This window comes from Ptychodera flava, unplaced genomic scaffold (genome assembly GCF_041260155.1).
Source record: "Ptychodera flava strain L36383 unplaced genomic scaffold, AS_Pfla_20210202 Scaffold_46__1_contigs__length_1169225_pilon, whole genome shotgun sequence".
NCBI classification, from domain to species: domain Eukaryota; kingdom Metazoa; phylum Hemichordata; class Enteropneusta; family Ptychoderidae; genus Ptychodera; species Ptychodera flava.
Genome location: NW_027248368.1, coordinates 1,029,558 through 1,051,505, shown reverse-complemented (window position 1 = coordinate 1,051,505; position 21,948 = coordinate 1,029,558). Strand labels below are relative to the sequence as shown.

The 21,948-nt window shown below is 34.6% G+C and overlaps 1 protein-coding gene and 1 long non-coding RNA gene across 2 annotated transcripts; both read left to right on the top strand.

Moving 5' to 3' along the window:
• Positions 1–10,574: 10,574 nt before the first annotated feature.
• LOC139128252 (uncharacterized) lies at positions 10,575–11,496 on the top strand. The gene is made up of 2 exons (XR_011551232.1): positions 10,575–10,912; positions 11,308–11,496. It is a non-coding gene; the product is annotated as an uncharacterized lncRNA (long non-coding RNA).
• A 584-nt stretch (positions 11,497–12,080) lies between these two features.
• LOC139128244 (uncharacterized) lies at positions 12,081–18,046 on the top strand. The gene is made up of 7 exons (XM_070694060.1): positions 12,081–12,089; positions 12,476–12,554; positions 14,005–14,210; positions 15,154–15,273; positions 16,349–16,479; positions 17,533–17,686; positions 17,960–18,046. The coding sequence occupies exons 1-7, from the start codon at positions 12,081–12,083 to the stop codon at positions 18,044–18,046; spliced, it is 786 nt and encodes a 261-aa protein (XP_070550161.1).
• Positions 18,047–21,948: the final 3,902 nt, after the last annotated feature.

Genomic DNA, 21,948 nt, shown 5'->3' with positions numbered 1-21,948 from the left:
ACCACATACAGCATGAATTGCCAAAATGAAGGACTGATATTAAATTTCTGAACAGAACTTGTATAAATGTATTGTGCTTTGCTATTGTTGAGGATTGAATTTCACTCTATTGTCAACGATATTGTAAGCTATATACACTGCACCTGTAGGTTAGGCCAAAGTAATTAAATTCTTTGTTTTGCGTCCATTCAAAATGGGAAAAGGTACACTCTAAGCGGCTGAAAAAACACACAAGAAAATTAACACAATGTAATTTTATTGCAGCAAATAAAAAAATGTAACAGAATTTTTAGTTCAGAAAAGTTAAGCGATTATGTCATAAAATTTCCTATTCAAATATACTGTGTGTGTTTTTCATGAAAACCTTAAAAAATCTAAGCGGATGGGGACGCAAAACAAAGAATTTAATTACTTTGGCCTTATGTTCAAAAGCCAAACACTGGGCATTTCATCATGATGTATCATCTACAGAACAAGAAAGTGCAACTGTAACAAGTTAGTACAAAATTACTTTAAAAATCATCAAAAGTTACCACTACTGTACCTCAAAAGGAATAAACCTTCAGATAATATTGGCAGCACAAAGCTTTGAGAAGGGTTGCATATGACAACATTGGTCAAAGGTCAGAAGGTCAATGATTCATTTAAGGTTGGAAGGTCGAAGCTTCAACAATGGTTGATACGCTGAAGCTTCGAACAAGATCAGGAAATCAAAGCTGCAGTAAAGGTAGGTAGTTTGAAGATTTAACAAAGGTCAGAAAGAGGAAGCTTCGAAAGAGGTTGGAATGTTTAAGCTTCGACAAAGGTCAAAAAAAGGAAGCTTCGAAAGAGGTTGGTACGTTGAAGCTTCGACAAAGGTCAGGAGGTCAAAGATTCAGCAAAGCTGGTCAGCAAAGCTTTCCCTAAGGTTGGTTCATCAAAGCTTCAACAAATAGGCAAACCTTGGCTGAAGGTTAAAATCACGAATCTTCAAATAATCTTGGTACGCAAATTGGTATTCGAAGCTTGGGCATGAAGCTTCGTCTGAGCTTTGAACAAGCTTTGCCAAAGGGTGTTGCACAATCGCGTGTGTAGCACCGAGCCTTTAACCACTCTGAAATGATCCAGTTTGTCCTTTCTTAGAAGAGATATGGCAGCACCCAACTGTTCTGTTGTTGTCTCCAGTTTGCTTTCAATGTCATCGATTTTTTTTTCAATTATTTGAACTTTTTTGTTGATTGCATTGACATATTGAAGGATGCGCACGTTAGTGTTTGGTTCTGAAGCCATTCTTACAACTGCGAGTATCTGAAATTTCTTTTGAATATGAGCGGTAAAACATACAAAAACTTATTTTCGTTTACATGAACGTTGCTTGGTAACGAATTCACATCGTCTGGGAGATATGAAAAATGTACGATCGAATTTATCAATGTTAGGTCATTTTGAAAACGTTTTCTTATTATTTCTGTACTGCATCCTCATTGTATGGGTCACATTAGCTTTATTCGGTTTTTTAACCGCGATGATTTATGTAAGAAATGAGAAAGACGGGTATTGCCTGATATGATCTTGAGATTAATTCTCCTTACCGATTTACAGTGACCTACGTCACACATCCATCGAACGCTAGAATCTGTCGTCTGCTCCAAAACCCATAAGCTTATATAGGCGAGCGGCGAATCCACAAAAAAGGCCTTATTTTAGGAGTTTAATGTACCCACCTTACATACGGCCACATCATACGTCATTTGAAAGCTTATTGTCTCTACTTTAAGAAAATTGACGATGTGGAGCTGCCAAGTAGGGCCATAACCTCCTAATTTGCATAATTAACAAGGGTACCCAATTTGCATAAATGCGATATAATATTTGAAGTTTATTGTTAACTTCTCTAACGATACGTTTAAACTATCGAGTGATATATCAAATGAAAGGTCTTTCCATGTAGAATACAAAATGGAATATTCAAAGAGATTATGAAATTGATTATACTGAAATATTTTCATGTTTATATGGAAAACAATATTTTCCCTATTGAATAACAATATTTTAAAAAATTTAACACATACAGCAACAACACACAGCCACACCATACGTCATTTGAAAGCTTATTAGTCTCTACTTTAAGAAAATTGACGATGTGGAGCTGCCAAGTAGGGCCATAACCTCCTAATTTGCATAATTAACAAGGGTACCCAATTTGCATAAATGCGATATAATATTTGAATTTATTGTTAACTTTCTCTAACGATACGTTTAAACTATCGAGTGATGTATCAAATGAAAGGTCTTTCCATGTAGAATACAAAATAAATATTCAAAGAGATTATGAAATTGATTATACTGAAATATTTTCATGTTTATATGGAAAACAATATTTTCCCCTATTGAATAACAATATTTTAAAAATTTAACACATACAGCAACAACACACAGCCACACCATACGTCATTTGAAAGCTATTATCTCTACTTCACGAAAATTGACAATTTGGAGTCTACCAAATCGGGCCATAACCCCCTAATTTGCATAATAAACACGCATACCCAATTTGCATAAATGCGATATAGTATTATAAATTTATAGTTAACTTTTCTAAACATACGTTTAAACTATCGAGTGATATATCAAATGAAAGGTAGTTACATGTAGAATACAAAATGAATATTCAAAGAGATATTGAAATGGATTTCACTGAAATATTTTCATATTTATATGGAAAAAATATTTTCCCCTTTAGAATAACAATATTTTAAAAATGTTAACACATAGAGTCCTATCATACAGCCACATCATACGTCATTTGAAAGCTTATTATATCTACTTGAAGAAAATTGACAATGTGGAGCTATCAAGGAAGGCCGTACCCCTTTATGTCCATAAATTACACTGGTAAGCAATTTGCAGAAATGAGATATGAAATTAGAAAATTCATTGTTAACTATTCTAAACACACTTTTACACTATCGAGTGATATATGGTCTGTGGTGATGGTATTTGCATGTAAAACACAAAATTGATATCAAAAGTGATATTTAAATTAATTTACGGAAATATTTTCATATTTCTGTCGAAATAAATATTTCTCTCTTTAATAATGGTATTTAAAAAATTAATTTAAGTATCAATGCAACAAAAAGATCCACACGAAAGACACTATTGTAGTTGTTGAAATGTAGCTTTGTAGCTGAAACAATGTGTCAGAGTAAGCTACAGTCAAAGTAATGGCATGATTCATGATCCAAATCATTCATGTCATTTCCAGTAAATCTAGTAATTGTAGGAATTCATCATCCTCTTCTTCACCAGCATTGTCATGAGTAAAAGGGTTGCCACAGTTATCGCTGCCTTGGCAGGAACAAAGGTCTGTGCAGGGAAGATTAATTCGACAGCAGACACAATTGGTGACATGTAATAAGAGAAAGCAGCTCCGCAAATCGTTCATATCTTAGTTGTTTGAATTTTGTGTACGGTACATGTGTATATTGTAAGTGTATATTATGTTATGTTTGGCCGTTTTATGTATAGTGTTGATTTGCCATGGCGGGAAGTAGCCCTTATCTACGTGTCCTGTCCTATGAAGTGGCAAGACTAATGTGACACTGCGATCCTTTGATGCTACCTTTCAAGAGTAGAGTTGTCTTCATCAGTCCTTCATTTTTTTTGGTGAAACATGTGCACTGATTGAATGATTGTAGGTGTTACCAATCGAGTTGTTCCACTGAAAGTTCAGTTTGTTCAAGTACGGAAGCTAGGATGTCTACTGTTCGTTCAGGCTGTATTTGTGTACGCTCAGATCGGACTGTTGTAGGTTTTGTGAAGTTTGGCATCATCGTAATGCTTATATTTCCGTTTCTTATGTATGTGATTAGGCTACGCTCACAAATAACGGTGAGAGGCAGAGGAATTCGGGTTGGATTCGAAATTTTGGGAGATTGTAGAGGGGTACTTGGAGATTTTGATCTGCATATAGGGGACCTGAAAATGTTTTGGTTCCCTTTTACTATTTACGATTCCAGGAAATTTGAAATTAATTTAATGAAAATTTAATAACATTTAAATGTCATCCGATTGTCCAAAGTTAGTAATAATTTAACAAGATTTAGAATCGTTGGTCGCCTTTCATTATTTTTATCTCAAAAAATATCTTGTATTCTCTATTGCCTTGTTGTTGCATGATTGTTCTAATGTATCGTAATGTTTCGCGTTTAACAAGGCCCTTGAATGTTGCCGTTTGGTTTCGTGAACCGCAATGTATCTGTTGGTTTTGTGTGTGTTTTGCAGTCGAGAATGTCCTCTTTGTTCCACCGATGACCTTTATAGATAATGAGGTCTAACGATATGATTTCTTGAGAAGAGCTTTCGAAATTTGAAAGTATGATGCATTTTTCATGTTTGATATGAATTCATTAAGCTCGTGTTGAGTTCCAATGAGAATCATACATCGTTTCTGAATCTCAGTCAGAGCGATATTTGTTCTGTGTGTTGCTGAATTATTCTCATTTTGTCTTGTGAAATGTAATGTCGGGAATTCTGGTAAAACTGGAGATCTCGTACCGCACCCAATACATGACGGTAAAATTCACTGTTGACTTGAAAGTGTTGTTTTTCAAGATTATTTTCAGCATAGCTATCATGTATTTTGTGTTGGTTGTTTGATTATGCAATCATTAGATGATCTTTCCTGATTTAATGCTCTGTCGACTGATTCCATTGGTTCATTGTGCGTTGTATTAGTGTACATTGAAACAATGTCTAGTGTTACCAATGTCGCATTGGCCGGAACTTTTATTGTCTCAATTTTCCGTGTAAAATCAGTCATATCTTTGATGTATGTTGTTTATTTCTTCACGATTTATTTGAGAAAATAGTCAATGAATTTTGATCTGTGAAAGGTTGGACTGCATCAACCACTTATAATTGGGCGGCCAACGAACTTTCCTCGTGGGCGTCATTTTGTTCACTTGTATTTTTAGCATAAGGTACCAACTTGTAAGTGGTGCTAGTGTTTTACTCTTAACTAGAATAATCGCCATGGCTAATTAACACTTTATATAAAACAGCCAAACATAATATACACTGACAATATACACAATATCATACACAAAATGTAAACAACGAAGATATGAACGGTGTGTTGAGTTGCTTTTCCTTCATTATATGACAATAAATACGATAAATGAAATATGGTGCCTTCCGTCTACATATTCCACATAACTGAACTGAAAATACAGATGTAACACAGATGTAGTAACCAATGATGTCTCCATCAAACAAGATTTCTAGAGAAATTGAAACAAAAATGACATCAATAATACAAAGGGTCATTCAACACACAGCTATTTATAACAAGATTGGAACTAATTTGGGATAATTGGATGGTGAAGTAATGTCGGTTTAATTTGCAAATTTAAGCTCATCTGCTTTTCTTTTTACTTGTAATGTTTTTGAGACTGAGTAACTTGTTATATTTCAACACTCAACTATAAAGCACAAAACACGCTTTAGAAAATTTGCAAAATATGAAGACCCAATTATCCCAAATTAGTTCCAATTGGTTTTATGTATTCTTGTTGTTAGCTATATGGGAATTAGACAGGAAAATGTTCCAGTTTTCGTATCCTTAATAAACAAAAAATCAATTGCAAAACAAATTCAGATATTTATCCCCAAAACTTTAGCATTATTCGTTATTAGTACACAATATTTTGAATATTATAAACTAGTCAAAACGTTTACGATTTAATTGAAAATATTCAATAAGAATATTTTGAATACACGTTTGGAGTTCATGATTCTATTCTACATGCAAATACCTATCATTTGATATATCACTTGATAGTTGAAAAGTAAGTTTAGAGTACTTTACAATTGATTTTTGTAATTTTATATTGTATTCATAAAAATTAGGTACCCGTTTGCATTATGCAAATTAAATCATTACAGCCCTATTTGTCAGCTGCATATCGTCTTTTTTCATGAGGCAGAGATAATAGGCTTTCAAATAACGTTTGATGTGGTTGTGTGATGCGATTCTATGTGTTAAAATTATTATAATATCGTTATTAAAAAGGGGAAAGTATATTGTTCTACATTAGTACGAAAAAATTTTAGTAAAATCATTTTAATATCTCTTTGGATATCCATTTTGTATTCTCCGTGCAAATACCTTTCATTTGATATATCACTCGATAGTTTAAAGTATGTTTATAGTAGTTAATAAATTTCTAATTTTATATCGCATTTATGCAAATAGGGTACCCATGTAAATTATGCAAATTAAGGGCCACGTCCGTACCTGACAGCTCCACATTGTCAATTTTCTTGAAGTAGAGATAGTAAGCTTTTAAATAACGTATGATGATGCTGTAAGATTTGGCTTTTTGTATTAATTTTTTTTAAATATTGTTATTGAAAAGGGGAAAATATTTTTTTCAATATAAATATGACAATATTTCAGTAAAATGAATTTAAATATATTTTTGGATGTCTTTTTAGTATTCTACATGCAAATACTTTCATTTGATATATCACTCGATAGTTTAAAAGTATTTTTCGAGTAGTGAATAATAAATATCTAATATTAATCGCATTTATGCAAATTGGGTACCCGTGGGACTTATGCAAATTAGGGGCTACGGCCGTACTTGACAACTAAATGTTGTCTATTTTCTTCAAGTAGAGATAGTAAGCTTTCAAATGATGTATAACGTGGCTGTATGATGTGGCTGTATATGTTCAAATTTTAAGATATTGTTATTGAAAAGGGTAAATATTTTTTTCAGTATTAATATGAAAATTTCAGTAAAACCATTTTAAATATCTTTTTGGATATCAATTTTGTATTCTACATGCAAATACCTTTCATTTGATATATCACTCAATAGTTTAAAAGTATGTTTAGAGTAGTTAATAATGAATTTCCTAATTTTATATCACATTTATGCAAATTGGGTACCCATGTGAATTATGCAAATTAGGGGGTTATGGCCCTACTTGGCAGCTCCACATCGTCAATTTTCTTGAAGTAGAGATAATAAGCTTTCAAATGATGTACGATGTGGCCGTATGTAAGGTGGGTACATTAAGTGTGAAAAATGGGTGTGTCTGCCGCTCGCCTAATATAGTTGTCGGCGCCACAACATTTGTGTCGATGTCAGTCCAGCCCGACTCGTACGTACTCGCAAGATTCCAGTCTAAATTTACTTGGTGAATAGTTCGTTGGAAACAGACAGGTAGTGTTTACTTTCACAGTGCATAGGGGCACTATTTAATGATGGGTTCCCGCACTTTCTGACTATTAGTTTATATATCTTTTCCGTATCACAAGACCGGATAATCTGTTTCTTGTGCCGAAAGCGAAACAACGCTTCATTGATGTTTCCTAGCGTCGTGTTTATTGTATGGTCACATATTAGTGGGTATTTAAGCGATCGGACAACAATATGAGTAGTATGATACCTCTCGCTTCGATTGGCGTCATCATGGTTTATTTCGACGTAGCTAGTGTGCAAGTTGATGTCTGTACGTTGGGAATCCGCCGTAAACATTAGGAATCCGTCCAAACAGGCAGTAGAGACTTGGAGGTGAAAAAACCCCATCAAACTGGCCACTAAGTTCAAGGGGGAGTAAGGCCAGGGCCCTTTCCAACACATTCAGTTAGCAATTTTGTCCTATATAGTGCAATAGCATTCTAGTGTTACTAAATTTAAAGTTTATTTGGCGAGCTCTTGCGGATTTTCCCACAATTCCATACGATTCATAATGGCTGCGCCTATGGTCCCGACCGGCGGTTCGATCGTTCGTCATGCATCGAAGATGCACCATTCTAGTTTCCGCTTTATAGCTTGGTGCTGTGTTTCTCGGTTTGCGTAAATGGCAAAATCGTTCCGGTAGGATCTCTGTCACAATGAAAGGACTCAAAATTGCCGAAATGCCGATTTTTTTGCTCCTTTTTTGAACACCATCATTCTTTCTACCCCACCTCCAATGCAAGGTCAAACCGCTGCCACAACCAAGGTTAAACCGTAGAGCACTGCAACGGGGTAACTATGGTAGGTTAATCTACGGAACAACATGTAAAAACTGTGGCCACAATGTTTTGGTTTGCCGCTGATGTATCTTCTGTATCCATAGCATCTGTTATCTAATTATGCTGTTTTAGTGGCCAAGAGAAATGTTTTCATTTTATCGGCGGCTTGTTGATTTTAATAATCACAATTAAATGTGAACTGAAAACCAGAAAACCAAAAGAAGTATGACGATAACAACAACAGTATCTATCCAAACATAGCATGATTTTTTATCTGTGATGTTACCACTGTCATTGTCTTTCTACCGGTATTCTTCTCCTTCAGTATTGTTTTAAAAGGTAAACCCTTCTGAGTTTGCAGTTTATAATACATAAATATATCATACTGATTACTGTAGTGTTTAATCTAGACAGTCTGATTAGGGGATTCTTTATCTGTTGATATGCTTACACATCTGGTAATTTTTTGAGGAGGGGGACCAGCCGTCAAATGAAATGGTGCCAGTCACACCAGATACAAGTAGAACATATGAACTGTTGAAATCCCCCTTAAATTTTCAGTTAAAGTGGACAAATCCTCCCTCCCCCTGTTGTTGTCATCATGGATGGAACAAACAATGAGTCTTAATAATACTGATATCTGAATTATATTTTAATTGTCATAGTTATTAAATACAAAACATAAAGAAATGCACCATGAATACTGCTATTTTTCAATCAACCTGTTATCTCAGAATATTTAAATAGTTTTGACCCCAATATACCTCAAGAAAATTGGTGGGATGCTGAATGTGCTTTAATTTGTTATATAGCCAGCCATGCAGTAGTACTTTTCATGAAAAAAAACTAGCAAAAATGCAGCAAGATGTGTGACTTCAATTTGTAATTCAATATTACAGTTGCCATGTTATCAGATTTAAGTATCTCTTGGATGTCCTCGGTTTAATGGAGAAACAAATGTCAGACATTACCTGTATGTAAATAAAGACAGAGTTTACTTCCATTCTTGCAAATAATATGTATATCAGCTTGTAAAAATTTGGTGTGATATTTTCATTTTAAAACATGGAATACTGTATTACTTAATGTAGTTTTGCCCCATATGTGTCTCATAACTCTATCATGTCATCATTTTAAAATTCATTATTTTTCAGATCAATGGATCAGTCGTTGATTTCTTGTGGAGTTTGTTCAAAGCGTTTTACAACAGCTTTCAATCTGAAAAGACACTGGAAGCTCAGCACATACCATTGAACAAAAAAGGCAAGCACTTGAAGATGAATATTTTCTGGCTACCCTTACCGAAAATTATTTCTACTGGCAAATTTGCCGTAAGTTTGCTGCAAATATGCAGCAAGCATATAGCTTGCAGGAAGGAGTTGCAGAAGTTTGCAGGTAGATGTGACCCTCCTGCAAACCCTTAAGTCAGTTTGCAGCAAATTTGCGGTAAACGACTAAGTTGCTGCAAATTTGCGGCAAACCAGATTATTGCTGCAAATATGCAGCAACACATGATTGACATATTTCCCACTATTTCATTACCAGGGAGTACACACTACACACTGAGTACTGTTGCACTTCGTGACCAGTCATGTGTAAGCAACATAAAATTGATCTTTCATTTATATTTTATGTTCCTTTATAATTTCATAACAGACAATCCACTTTTTAAATTATAATAACTGGTAATGCTAGATACTGAACAGCTTAAGTTATGCTGGTGAAAGCATTGCATGGATATAGAGTGCATCTATAGTATATACTGTAGTGACATGATGTAATAAAAGTGCCCTTTGACAATCTGGTTGGGTAAATTATGGTTGGATCGAAAACTGAATTTTCAGGGAAACAAATTTTTGAAACAGGGACTTGTCTGTCTTGCAAGTTACACCCTGTATTTTCTGCGAATGATACCAAAATGCAAACAGTTTCGAACGAAATGTGCGTTGATGATGGTCTGTAAGGACACGTCGTAGACTTTTGTTACTGCAAATCTGTACAGTAATGTTTCCGCTACTACCTCCAAGCAGAGTAGTGGCTGTGCTCCAAGCTATTCATCCAATCAATATAGTACATGTATACGGTACGTACAATGCACTGCAGCTTACACTGTTACAGTCTGTCCCATCGATGCCGCTGACAAAATCTCGCCTTCTGATAACATGGGTCGAGGTAAAAGGCTTTTGTCCATGTTTTCAGCGTTAGAGTTGTATTGCCGAGCACAAATTTGAGATTTAGGATTACACTCCATCCCGAGTCGCTGTACGAAAATTCAAAGCGCCGCTTCACCAACGTCCAACACGTACTGTGTATCAGCTGCGAGCAGCCGACATGTTTACACTCTCCGGTCACGGTTCATCAAGGTCAGTTCGCGCATTGATATTGATTCTTCGTGCTGAAAGAATTTTTACTCTCTTTTTAGTCTTTCTATGATAAAAATAACCATTTTCATTAAACTAATAAATTAAATTCTATATTAAGTATGAAATATAACGGATTGGTGCAGATGTAGAGTCAATTCCAGCATTTAAAAACGGGGACTACATTATCAATGGCGTAATGATTTATAGATCGCACTTCCGTTATCGTCATGAGGCTTGATCGGCGCGAAGTTAGATTTTAATACCATCGGCCAGTGTCGGCTGCGTACTTGTGAGCAGGGAGTTTTCTAGTGGACAATTTCGTGATCTTTCTATGGAATCGCCAGCCAAATGATATCACATAGTTGCAAAAAGTTAACGTGTATACAGTACCAGGGACAGGCGGAGTTCTAAATTTGTGAACGCGAGCGGCAGTAAAGATGCCGACTATATTTTCTGAGTACGGTATTTACACACAGCACGGTGAGACCTGCAACCGGACCGGGAATCGTCCAGCGTCTGCGAGCCGTTCAGAAATGTAAGTCAATGTACCGTTCGTCTGTACATCGATCGCTATAATTATGTTCTGTAATCGTTGTATTGCAATCTTTACCTAAAGATAAATTTTCGTTGAGTACTGATTCATACTGAATGCACTTTCGTTTCACAACAGTTACTTACAGTAAGTGCTGAGATTTTTGCAGATTGTCGCCGTCGTGTATGTAAACAACATACGGCGAGTTGTCCGTTGTCGGACATTTTAATCAGTATTAATTTAATTTCGATCATGAATATTTATGCATTTTCTGCTTCAATTTTTCAACTTGATTTTGTCTCATTTTCAAATAATTATCGATTTCTTTCATGAAATTTACAATGTTTGGTCAAACGGTAAAGACTTACACTCTTCCCTGAACGATTTATATTTTTCAGAATCCATTGCTGGTACACTATAGGGACAAGAAATTCAGAGAACAGAAAGCCAAATCGCAGCCTTTGACAGTAATGTAAATGTTACATGAAACTTCTCAAGTCAAAAGAAAATCTTGACATGATCATGACACTTATGTGGCATGAAATGAACATGGCATATAAAATAAATTGTACCACAATTGAATTTAACCTTTTTTTCTCTGTCATCTTTTGTTTATAATAACTTTATTTGCGCTGACCATTGTTTCTCGTGAAACTGGTATTTCAGAGTTAAGTTGGATAAATAATATTTATATATTGGCCGACTGTGGACAGCACAAGATGTGTTTTATCCAACTAAACTCTGAAATACCAGTTTCACGAGAAACAATGGTCAGCGCAAATAAAATAATTTGCTGTATGGAGTTTGCGGCAAATTTTCAGTAACATTCAAATTAATTTGCCGCAAGTTTGCTGCAAGGATTGTGCTGCAAATTTGCTGCAAAGAGTTTGCAGCAACGTTGCGGCAGGGAGTTTGCTGCATATTTGCAGCAAGTTCACAAGAAACCTAATTTGCATCTGAAAAATGAACCACCCGCATATTTGCGGCAAATAGTTTGCTGCAAATTTACTGCAAAGCTTGCGGCAAATTTGCAGTAACAGTTTGCGGGAGGCCTAAAATTTCGGTAAGGGTAGCAGTCAAAGTGAGGTTAGTGTGATACAGTATGATATAGCATGATAAGTAATTTCTTTTTCCGGTTCATGAAAAGCTTTTAAATTTTTGTCATGATGACATGGCTGATGTATTGTATTGCCTTATAACATTTCTTTCTGCAATTACTTTTTATGTCTTTCACTCTTTGATAGCCCTTTGTGATTATACAGTAAAAAACATTGTTTAGTTGGCAGCCTTCCAAGTGAATTTTGTTAAGTCTATCCACTTAATAGTTTTTGATGCCACCAATTCAAACTTTCCTTTCTATACTTTTGTATAGAAAGTTGATAACATGCTGATTGAATTAAAAATCTGCAAACATGTAAGAAACATGAAGCTAATTCAAAGTCTGTAGTATGCAGCTCTCTATCAACATTAAAATACTTACATGTGTGACATAAAGGGGCTGATAAAAAAGAGTATAGGCAATAATCAATGATATTATGAATTACTTTTTTCTTTCTTTTCCATTAGACTGAGTGGTTTTCGCAAGACATTTCACAAGAATCAGAATGTACCCAAAAGAATGATGATTATGTGGATTCTTGGAAAGGTGAGTCACTTTTTACGAATTTCGCAGTATGCTATGTCTGTGGACTCCGTGTGTGTGTGTATGTGTGCATATTGATGTATTTCTCATACATTAATGGACTGATTTGTCTCAAACTTAGTAAGGACAATAACTGTGGCATACTGATGCACATCATATGATTAGCTCATATATATATTCCAAAGAGACTTTTTATGGTAAGTCGATGGTGTTTTTATGTTTATTGTTTTGTCTGTATTTATGTATATCTGTATGTCTGTATGTATATATGTATGTATGTATGTATGTATGCATGCATGTATGTATGTATGTACATGTATATATTTACATCAATCTGATTAAAATCAGATGTAGAGTACGGCGACATCTGTACTTTCGCTGTATTCTCTTGCTGTCGCCTCTCACTATCGAGAGGCGACAGCAAGAGAATACCGGGTATTGTAAGTAGACGTCGCTGTACTCTACATCTGATTTTAATCAGATTGATATTTACATGTATATACGTATGTACATGTAGTGTATGACTATGTATGTAAATATGTCAGTATATATGTATGTATGTTTGGGTATGTCAACTCACCTGAATAGCTCAAGTTCACAGCATCTACAATCTTAGAATTTTATGTACAGATGCACTCAGGGGTGACATGGCTTTCCTCAAATGAACATGCTACTGTCACAAATATGCAAATGAGTTTGCAAAAAGACAAAATCCCACAAGTTGCTGAAGTTCTGTATAATTTTACATCAGTCCAGATTTGGATGAATTTGACCTAATATTCATGTTCCTCAAGATGATTTTAGTCAGAATAGTTCAACATGTGTCGTAACTTTCACATTTCCACTTTTGGAGGATGTTTTCTTATGTTTTATCAGAAAAATCATTTTCTCAAAATCAAATGGTCTAATTGTATTGTAACTTTCTCTGCATAACCTTATGGTTAACCAAAGTGAATTTTTGACATTTGTATATATTATCTGATAATGTGTGCCTGAAATATATATGTATATAAATATGTATATATGTATGTATGTATATGTATATATAGATATGTATATATATATGTATAGGGCGACCTTGGTTTAGTGTGTTCATATGGTAGTGAAGTTGCTATATTTATATTTAAGGGCAATTTTATCCTTTTTTGGTCTAACAATCTTCTCTTATACTGCTTTTGAGATTGATTATAAACTTGGTATCATTTTCATTGATGTCACTGATGCTATTTTTGTCATGTATTCCAATATTGCTTAAATTCTGCATGTGATTTGATGTCGCATGTCGTGATTTCAAACTCAATTAAAAACATCGCAAAATATTTTAAGTGTGTAACATGTTTTTAAGACATTCATTGATGTTAAATATTTGTCAATTGCTGCTGAGGTCAGAAAAGATAAGTATAAACTGTCAGTACCATGTTTTCAAAAATGATTAATATTTGATTACTTTCAGTAAGTTATGAGGAAGACAAAGAAGCACACAGCAATGGGATATTTTTTAATGGTGTTGAAGACTATGATGATGCTGACAGTGTTAGCAGTGATGAGGACTATGAAACACAAGATGAAAGTGATTCCCCAAGTGATGAATCATACTACCCTTTTAAGAATGCAACAGAAGCAGAATTGGTTCTTCTTGTATATGGGCCTCATCCTATTGTAAGTGTTCCAAATTTTCTTTCTTAACTCTTTGAGTGCTTTAATTTTTCCCACCAAATTTTTAGGCAACATTTTACCAATATTTATGAATTTTTCTGTAATTTTTTTGATAATTTTGGACCAAATGGACATCACATTTCATTGGCTACAGTTTTCATCAAAATTTTGGCAAAACTTTGAAAAAAAATTTGACTGGGGTACATTTTATAAAGGCGACAATAGTTGACTTTGGCGCTCAAAGGGTTAATAATGGCTCATTCAATCCAAAATGAAGACGTATTCTTTAAAGTATGCACCCTGAAAGTGAAAGCCTTTAATGTCTTTATTTTCAGAATTCTCAAATGAAACTTTCAAACATTTTTGAACTACTCTTACCAAATCAATAGTAAAAATACTGAGTCACCTTTCGAACTTTGGAACTATAGAAAGAAGTTATCTTAGGTTTTACGAATTCAAATGAGCACCATCCCTATGTCAATCTATGTGAATGAATTGAAGACTATGACAGTGAAAACTTTTCATTCTCTATGAGCTTTAAAATGTGCCCCTAAAAGTGGTAGAACAGAAAAGATTTGAGAGGCCTAATATCTGTCACCGAGGTGTGTTCTATTTTACAGGCCCGTGTCAGTGTCTGATTAACTTGATAAAACTTCAATGGAAAACAAAAGGCTACGACATCTCTATAATCCTCTTATAGACTGAACAAACTTTATTGCAGGGATCAAGTCCCTAGCATTTAAACTATAAACACAGCTCTCTTGTTTCTCTTTATTAAGTTGAAAGCTATATTCTTGTAATTGCTATAATCCTATCATTGGCATGGTTATATATGGCATAGTATGGTTATTTCTGCTTAGAAATACACCACACCTAAAAGTTGTCATCAATTCAGAAATGAGAACTGAAAGAAAAATTCCAAAATTGGTAATTACTTTTTACACAGGGTTCCAGTACACTGAAGTTTATATGGTACTTGTTGAAAAAGCGAGATCCATCAACACCATCTCTCAAATACATAAAGAAAATTGTTAACAAGCTACCTGGTTACCTGCCACCACAAAAGGTAATGATTTTAGTTTATTGTTACACTTTATGATCAATCATAAAATGTACCTCTCACATACACAAAAATGATGAGGAAAATATTTAGTTCTGATGAATATTCAAGATCATTTATATAATATACAATAAAATTTGATAATATGTAGCATGTTCTCACATTCTTTAATCGGTTCATGCCTGACAAGTAACAGTTCAACTTTAATTTTGTATACAACAACACTTTGATCAGTGTCCATTTCAAATGTGTGTGTTGGCAATAGCTTTTGCTAAATAATAATTGCAAACAGGAAGATGATATGAACATAAATTTTGCCTTTCTGTCATTTTCACAAATTTTGAAATTTGGTATTGTAGGGTCATACATGTATTTCAAAGCTCCATAAGCTGTATCTTTTGGCTAATTTTTCAGAACATTTGTTTGTATGGTTTCCCTAGACTTTCTGCATTGAATCCCTAAACTGTAATTTAATGCCAAGTATTTAGCATATCTACACATGTATATGAGTATAATCTCCATTGTTATTGCTGAAAACTGTATTCAAGTCTGGACTAGAATTCATTTGTAAGCAGTAAACAATGATCACTACTCACATAACAAGTTATCTTGACAAAAAGAAATCTCAATATTTCAGCATGACCAATGATGAGGTCAGACACTGTAGTGATATACAGTACATAAGCAGAATACTGAAAAATTGCAACAAGTTACAGCTTATGTCCCGTTAACCCCTTGAGTGCTGTAATTGCTCCCACCAAATTTTAGTGCAACATCTTTAACAATTTTTATGAGATTTTCTGAATTTTTTGATAATTTTGGACCAAATGGACATCACATTTCATTGGCTACAGTTTGTTATCAAATTTTGACCAAAATCTAATAAAAAATGATTGGAAGTATATTTTCTAAAGGAGACAAAAATTGACTATGGCGCTCAAAGAGTTAATGCTTTAAGAGCTTCATTCATTTATTAAAACAATTGCTAGTCACATATATCATCTTTGTTAGTATATGGATATGTACATTGTTGTAAGTATTAGTTATTATTATCCTTGATCTCATAATTTGTGCATTTCAGTACACTTCATCATCAGGGAAAGATTTCTATCACTTATCCCTCATTCATCAGTTGAGAATGCGACTTGGCACACCAAAAGTAGCTGAAAGTTTGCACCGTTTTTCTGAGAAGTTGCCATCAGGAAACATAAGGTAGATATATTTTGAAGTATGTATCAAAATGTTGATTTAACCCTTTTCTGCAAAACAGTATCACTTCCCCATATGCCAAGTCAGTAAAAAGCGGTATTGAACTGAAACATGACGTATTTTCATTCACTTGGCATGGTCTGTTATAGCACCTTTTTCCAAAAAAAATCAAGTTTACAGTATTTATGTTTTCAACAGCTTTCAAATGTACAGTATTATGTTAAAATACACCATATGGAATATGTTGTGTTTCATTAATTTTAACCATCTTGACCTGGTGGTGAAATATGGATTTGGCAAGAATAGGTTTAATGATGATTTAGTTACGGTTTGATACACACACTTATCTGCACAGCGGTTGTAACGCTGCTTGGACAATGATAAACTAGCTAGAGAGTCTGACCAATTGCCACACCAATCTCTGCTTCAGGCTACATTTTACACCACTTTTAGTATTGCACTTTTTCCATAATATATTTGATATTTTGAACCCACAATAAATAAAATAAGAATAAACCAGTTGCATTGTCAAGCATTGAATACCATGAACACTAGCAAAACACAGACCATGCTCTAGGCTGGATAGATATGAACTGACGATTCATAATAGCTGTCACTACTTCCGTAAGCATTGCTGACATGATTATCAAAGTTATGGCATATTAAGAATTATTTGTATTGGTGTACGGAAAGGGCTATCTTTGACTTCACAACAACACAAAAAATCTGAGTGTCCGCCATGTATATTAAACCAACAGACACATGTAGTGTTCAGTGTCAATTAATGGTAAAACATGTTAAAGGACTGCGTATTCCACATAATGTGGGCAATTCCAACACGTGCAGTACTTAAAAAAAAAATTGATTCAAAATACATGTATTTAAATTTGCATGCAGCAGAGATTGATTTGGGGTGCAGACAACGACTTTGAGACTCCCTAATTAGGTTAAATTTTCCATGTGCTGCTGATATCACCACCCTACAATCTCAATATGGAGAATGTTATAGTGATTGATGTAATTTTCATTAACAATGATTTTCTTTTATTATTACAGTGAGTTATATCAAGGGCATAAATGGAGGAAGGATAATCAATTTTTATCACCAATGATACGTATAGGTTATACTGATTATTACGTTGGAGACTTCGTGTATGCAGATGTCAGAGATGGAATAAAACTGTGTTGCATCATAGATTTCTATATTGATGTGAGTACGAAATTTTTTTAACGATGCTCAACTTTGTGAGTTTTCTGTTCTTAAATCGTTTGTATGAACATGCACTTCTCTATTTAACTTTAATATCTTTTTACTATCATGGTTTTGACCGAACATGGTGGTCATCAAAGATGTTGTGAACACTTTTGTGTAGATATAATTTTTGATGATTTTTGTGGAATTTTAGGAATTGTGTAAAATTATTTTTGTTATCCCCATATCCTCACATGCACTGGTAATCCAAATCCTTTATTGGGGTGACAGGCAATTGATTACATGCCTGATATGTTGTACATGGTGAACACCATAGGATTTAATAGCAAATTATTGATGACGTCACAGATAGCATAGTCCTCATTTGTTAGCTCATATTTGGTTTTAATATAATACCAAAAAGAGCTTATATGATGAGTCGGTGGCGTCTGTATGTCTGTATAATTGTTGGCATGTATGTGCAGATGTACATGTATATCCGTCACACACAAAGCTCCCATACTGCCAAAGCTATCGTCTCAGTGTTTGGTTGTACAGGGTAGATGCAGTGGTTGAGATGTGAATTTGTTCAAATGAACACGTCAGTGTCAAAAATGTGCAAATGAAGTATGAAAAGGGAAATCCTGCAAATGTGCAGGAGTGGTTGCAGTAACTGAATCAGCCCACACATCTGAATAAGAGGATTTTTGACCTTTAACCTATTTGTATGCAGGGTACCTACTATGTTTGGGAGTGGTAGCAGTAACTGAAACAGCTAATTGGTCATTTCCTGTCATTGTTTATGAACTGGGACATATAACAGACCTGCTGAAACCATGGATGTCTATTTTTGTACATCCATGGTTGAAAGATTCTCTGCTATGCATGTTGCTAAAGTTGACCTTCAGTACCTAAAGTTTCAGACCTTATTTACTTTGTCATTCTTGTTTTTCTGGATTAAATATTTCTTGTTGTTTTTCTGGTTGTACTGTGCAGAAATGTCATAACATCAACGTATAATTTTTCTGCACTGAAAAGATAGAAACAACACTTGTTGTTGATCTTTGGTATGTACCAACTCTGATCAAAATTGAGCGACACCGTATAATTGCGGTATTTTTTATGAATATTACTGAGTTGTCCGCCGCTCTTGGAAGTGAAAAGTGACATCACTTGCAACATTAAACTTACATATAAGATGTCATTAAATGTTTCAGTTAAATCCTCCCCCCCCCTGATTTTAAAACCACCTATGAAAATTCCAGTAGAGGGGGATCAATCCCCCCTCGTGTACAATCAAAGATGAGAACACTGAGTTCAAGATGCTGTCCCTTTGATTTGTTTAGCCCACTAGGAACAACTGTAACAGATTCGTGTATTTATTCTTCTTAAGGTGAATGATTCAGGGGACCATATGATGAGCGGCGTGAAACTATGTGAACGTGAAGAAAACAAAGTTGTTTTATCTACAACTGAAAACGTACCTCTTGTAAACCTAAGAGATCACTATAGAGAGCAGATTACAAGAGAAACTGTTGGTTACATCAGACGTAATGGTGATTTACACCAGCTAGATGATACGGTAAATCATTATTTATCATTATACATTGATCTACAATAGTGTCATGAAAGTAACAAATCTTGACTACTGGATTTGAATGATGTGCAATCGGTCATCTGGTTTCAAAACTTCATAGAATTGTAAAGATGAATATCCATGCAGGCTTGAACCTCTGAAGGAATAAGATTTGAACATGTTCCTACCCTGATATTAAAATGAAATCATAAGAAATGTACCCCTCTTGGTGTATTGGCAAAGGCAATTTTCAATACTATCCAGGTCAACAATCATGTCATTTTTAAGTGGTGACTAGTCAACAGTTTTGCACTCTATGTTGAAAATCTGAAGTGTAAATTTTACCTGATGTAAGGCAAACAGGGTTTTTACCCTTTTTAATCTATTACAAGTAAATTCCGTATCACTTTTGTACTTTCATATAATATTCAAATACACTTATGTCTAGCAGTCATTTTTTATTATGATCTGCCACACTTGTTAGTTATGCATGTGATCATATGTATCTGAATGACCAAATTTTCATTCTAATTACAGAGTATTGACTTGCTGGTAGATGGCCATCCGATGAAACAAAAGAGCAGTGGCAAACCTGTTGTCCTTGTACCTGTCACTATATTTTCAGACGATGTTGGTGCCACTACAACCCACAAATGGCATCCAATGAGTGTCTGGCTTTCAATGTTGGCTGGTTTACCTAACAAGGAAAACAATAAACTATCCAATATGAACTACTACACATCATCTGACAGTGTTGATGCATTGGAACTAACAAAGCCCCTGGTTGATGAACTGAAAATATTGGAGACACAAGGAATAGTTGCATATGATGCTCATCTCAAGTGTGAAGTACTGGTATTTTCACCTTTGCTTGTTGTCCTAGGTGACAACGTTCGTCAGTCGGAGATTGTTAATCATCTTGGTACAAGTAGCAGATTATTCTGTCGATTGTGTGATGTAAGTACACTATCTACCACAATAACTGTTCATGTTGTACATGCTTTCATATTGACTTGATACACGATCAAATTTTGGCATATTTGAGTAAACACCTGTAACCCAGTCATGAAGGCTATCGCTCCAGTTAATACCCCAAGTGGCATCGCATTACAAAAAACACATCACTGCTGAGGCTCGGTAGGCCGAGGGGTGTAATGATGTGTTTTTGGTAACATACGACCACAATGGAGTAATCAACTGGCGTTATAGCTCAATTAACCTTTGAGCGCCAAAGTCTTTATTTGTCTTCTCTTAAAATAAACCCCAGTCAATTTTTCTCAGTTTTTGCCAAAATTTAGAGAGAAAACTGTAGCTAATGAAATGTGAGGTCCAGTTGGTCCAAAAATATCAAAACATTACAGAAAATTTCATGAAAATTGGTAAAATTTTGCACTAAAATTTTGGCGGGAGAAATTCAGCGCTCAAAGGTAGTGTGGTGAGTGTGGTGTTAATATCACAACACACACTCATGTTGCATTATGTTATGGTTGTTAATATTTTTTATATTATGCACTGGAACAATCCATTTAAGAAGTTTTCATTGCGATTTCTAGACAACAGTAACAGTATCATTTTCTTCCAAATGAAATACCAGTATTGATGAGCTGTTCAAGTTCATACACAATTTGAACAGAAAGTCTTGTTGTTAAAGGAGAGGTTCATTGATTACACCGGGTGATCATCATCTACCATTATGTTCAAAGTTGCAAACAACACTAAGGTCAATTTTGCATCTATTTTATCATCATGTGACATATTCTGGGGAATCTCGATATGGAATGAATATTAGGCATGTTATAATAGTGTGTTTTCAAATTTGGTGATATTTTTATTACCAATTTTGTTAATTGAAGTTATATGACATCTATGTTTAATTTCATTCGTTAGGTTGATAGAAATAATGTTATGGATGAGCCAACGAAAATTGGGAACATCAGAATGAAGAGTGATACATTGGATACAATTAAAGATATTAGAACAAGACGATCAGACAAGTAAGTATACATTTAGTAAATTTAGTATGATGCATAAAATTTAACACATTTACCCCATATTCATACCATATTTTGAGAGATACTGTGCACCACGGATTCCATAAAAATTGGAGACCTAGTCAAATATGATGCCTTATTTTCATTGTCACAAGAATAAATTTAAAGGGTTTGTTGATTCAGATTAAGAATAAAGTTTTTCAAGTGATTCTGTTCTTACACCAATAGTTCAATCACATGTATCCTTTTAATATTTAGGGATAAAAAATCACTGAGAGGTGATTTTGGTATTCGAGAGAAAGACAACCCACTATGGAAGGAAATCTCTCTGCCTTTCGAGGAAGTCTGTAAGTAGTCATACTCTTGGTATTTGTTATAATTACAAAAAATGGCAACAGACAGAAATTGAGGTTATGGAATATGTTTAAGGTGCATTATATGTAATCTGTGTTTTTGGACACAGACTTTTCTTGTGAACTTGCTACACTGCTTCCTTCAGGTCCTTGATAACTATCAGTTGTCAGCTTGTTTCCCTCCAAACTTTTGCCGACTGCAATTTACAGAAAGTATACCTTGTACATGCTTCCTTTTCTCTCCTGTCTTCCTGTCTGACTATCTCAGATCCATATAATAGAAGATGATCCCCTAGCTTGAGTCGCCTGTCTTTACCTCACATAATCATCATTTTTCTATTGTAGACCTGTCTGACTACC

Bases quoted from the DNA above. Each gene is read 5' to 3' on its own strand.
- LOC139128244 (XM_070694060.1), top strand. The intron at 12,555-14,004 runs GTGAGTCACTTT...GATTACTTTCAG, and splicing joins TTATGTGGATTCTTGGAAAG to TAAGTTATGAGGAAGACAAA. The intron at 14,211-15,153 runs GTAAGTGTTCCA...CTTTTTACACAG, and splicing joins TATATGGGCCTCATCCTATT to GGTTCCAGTACACTGAAGTT.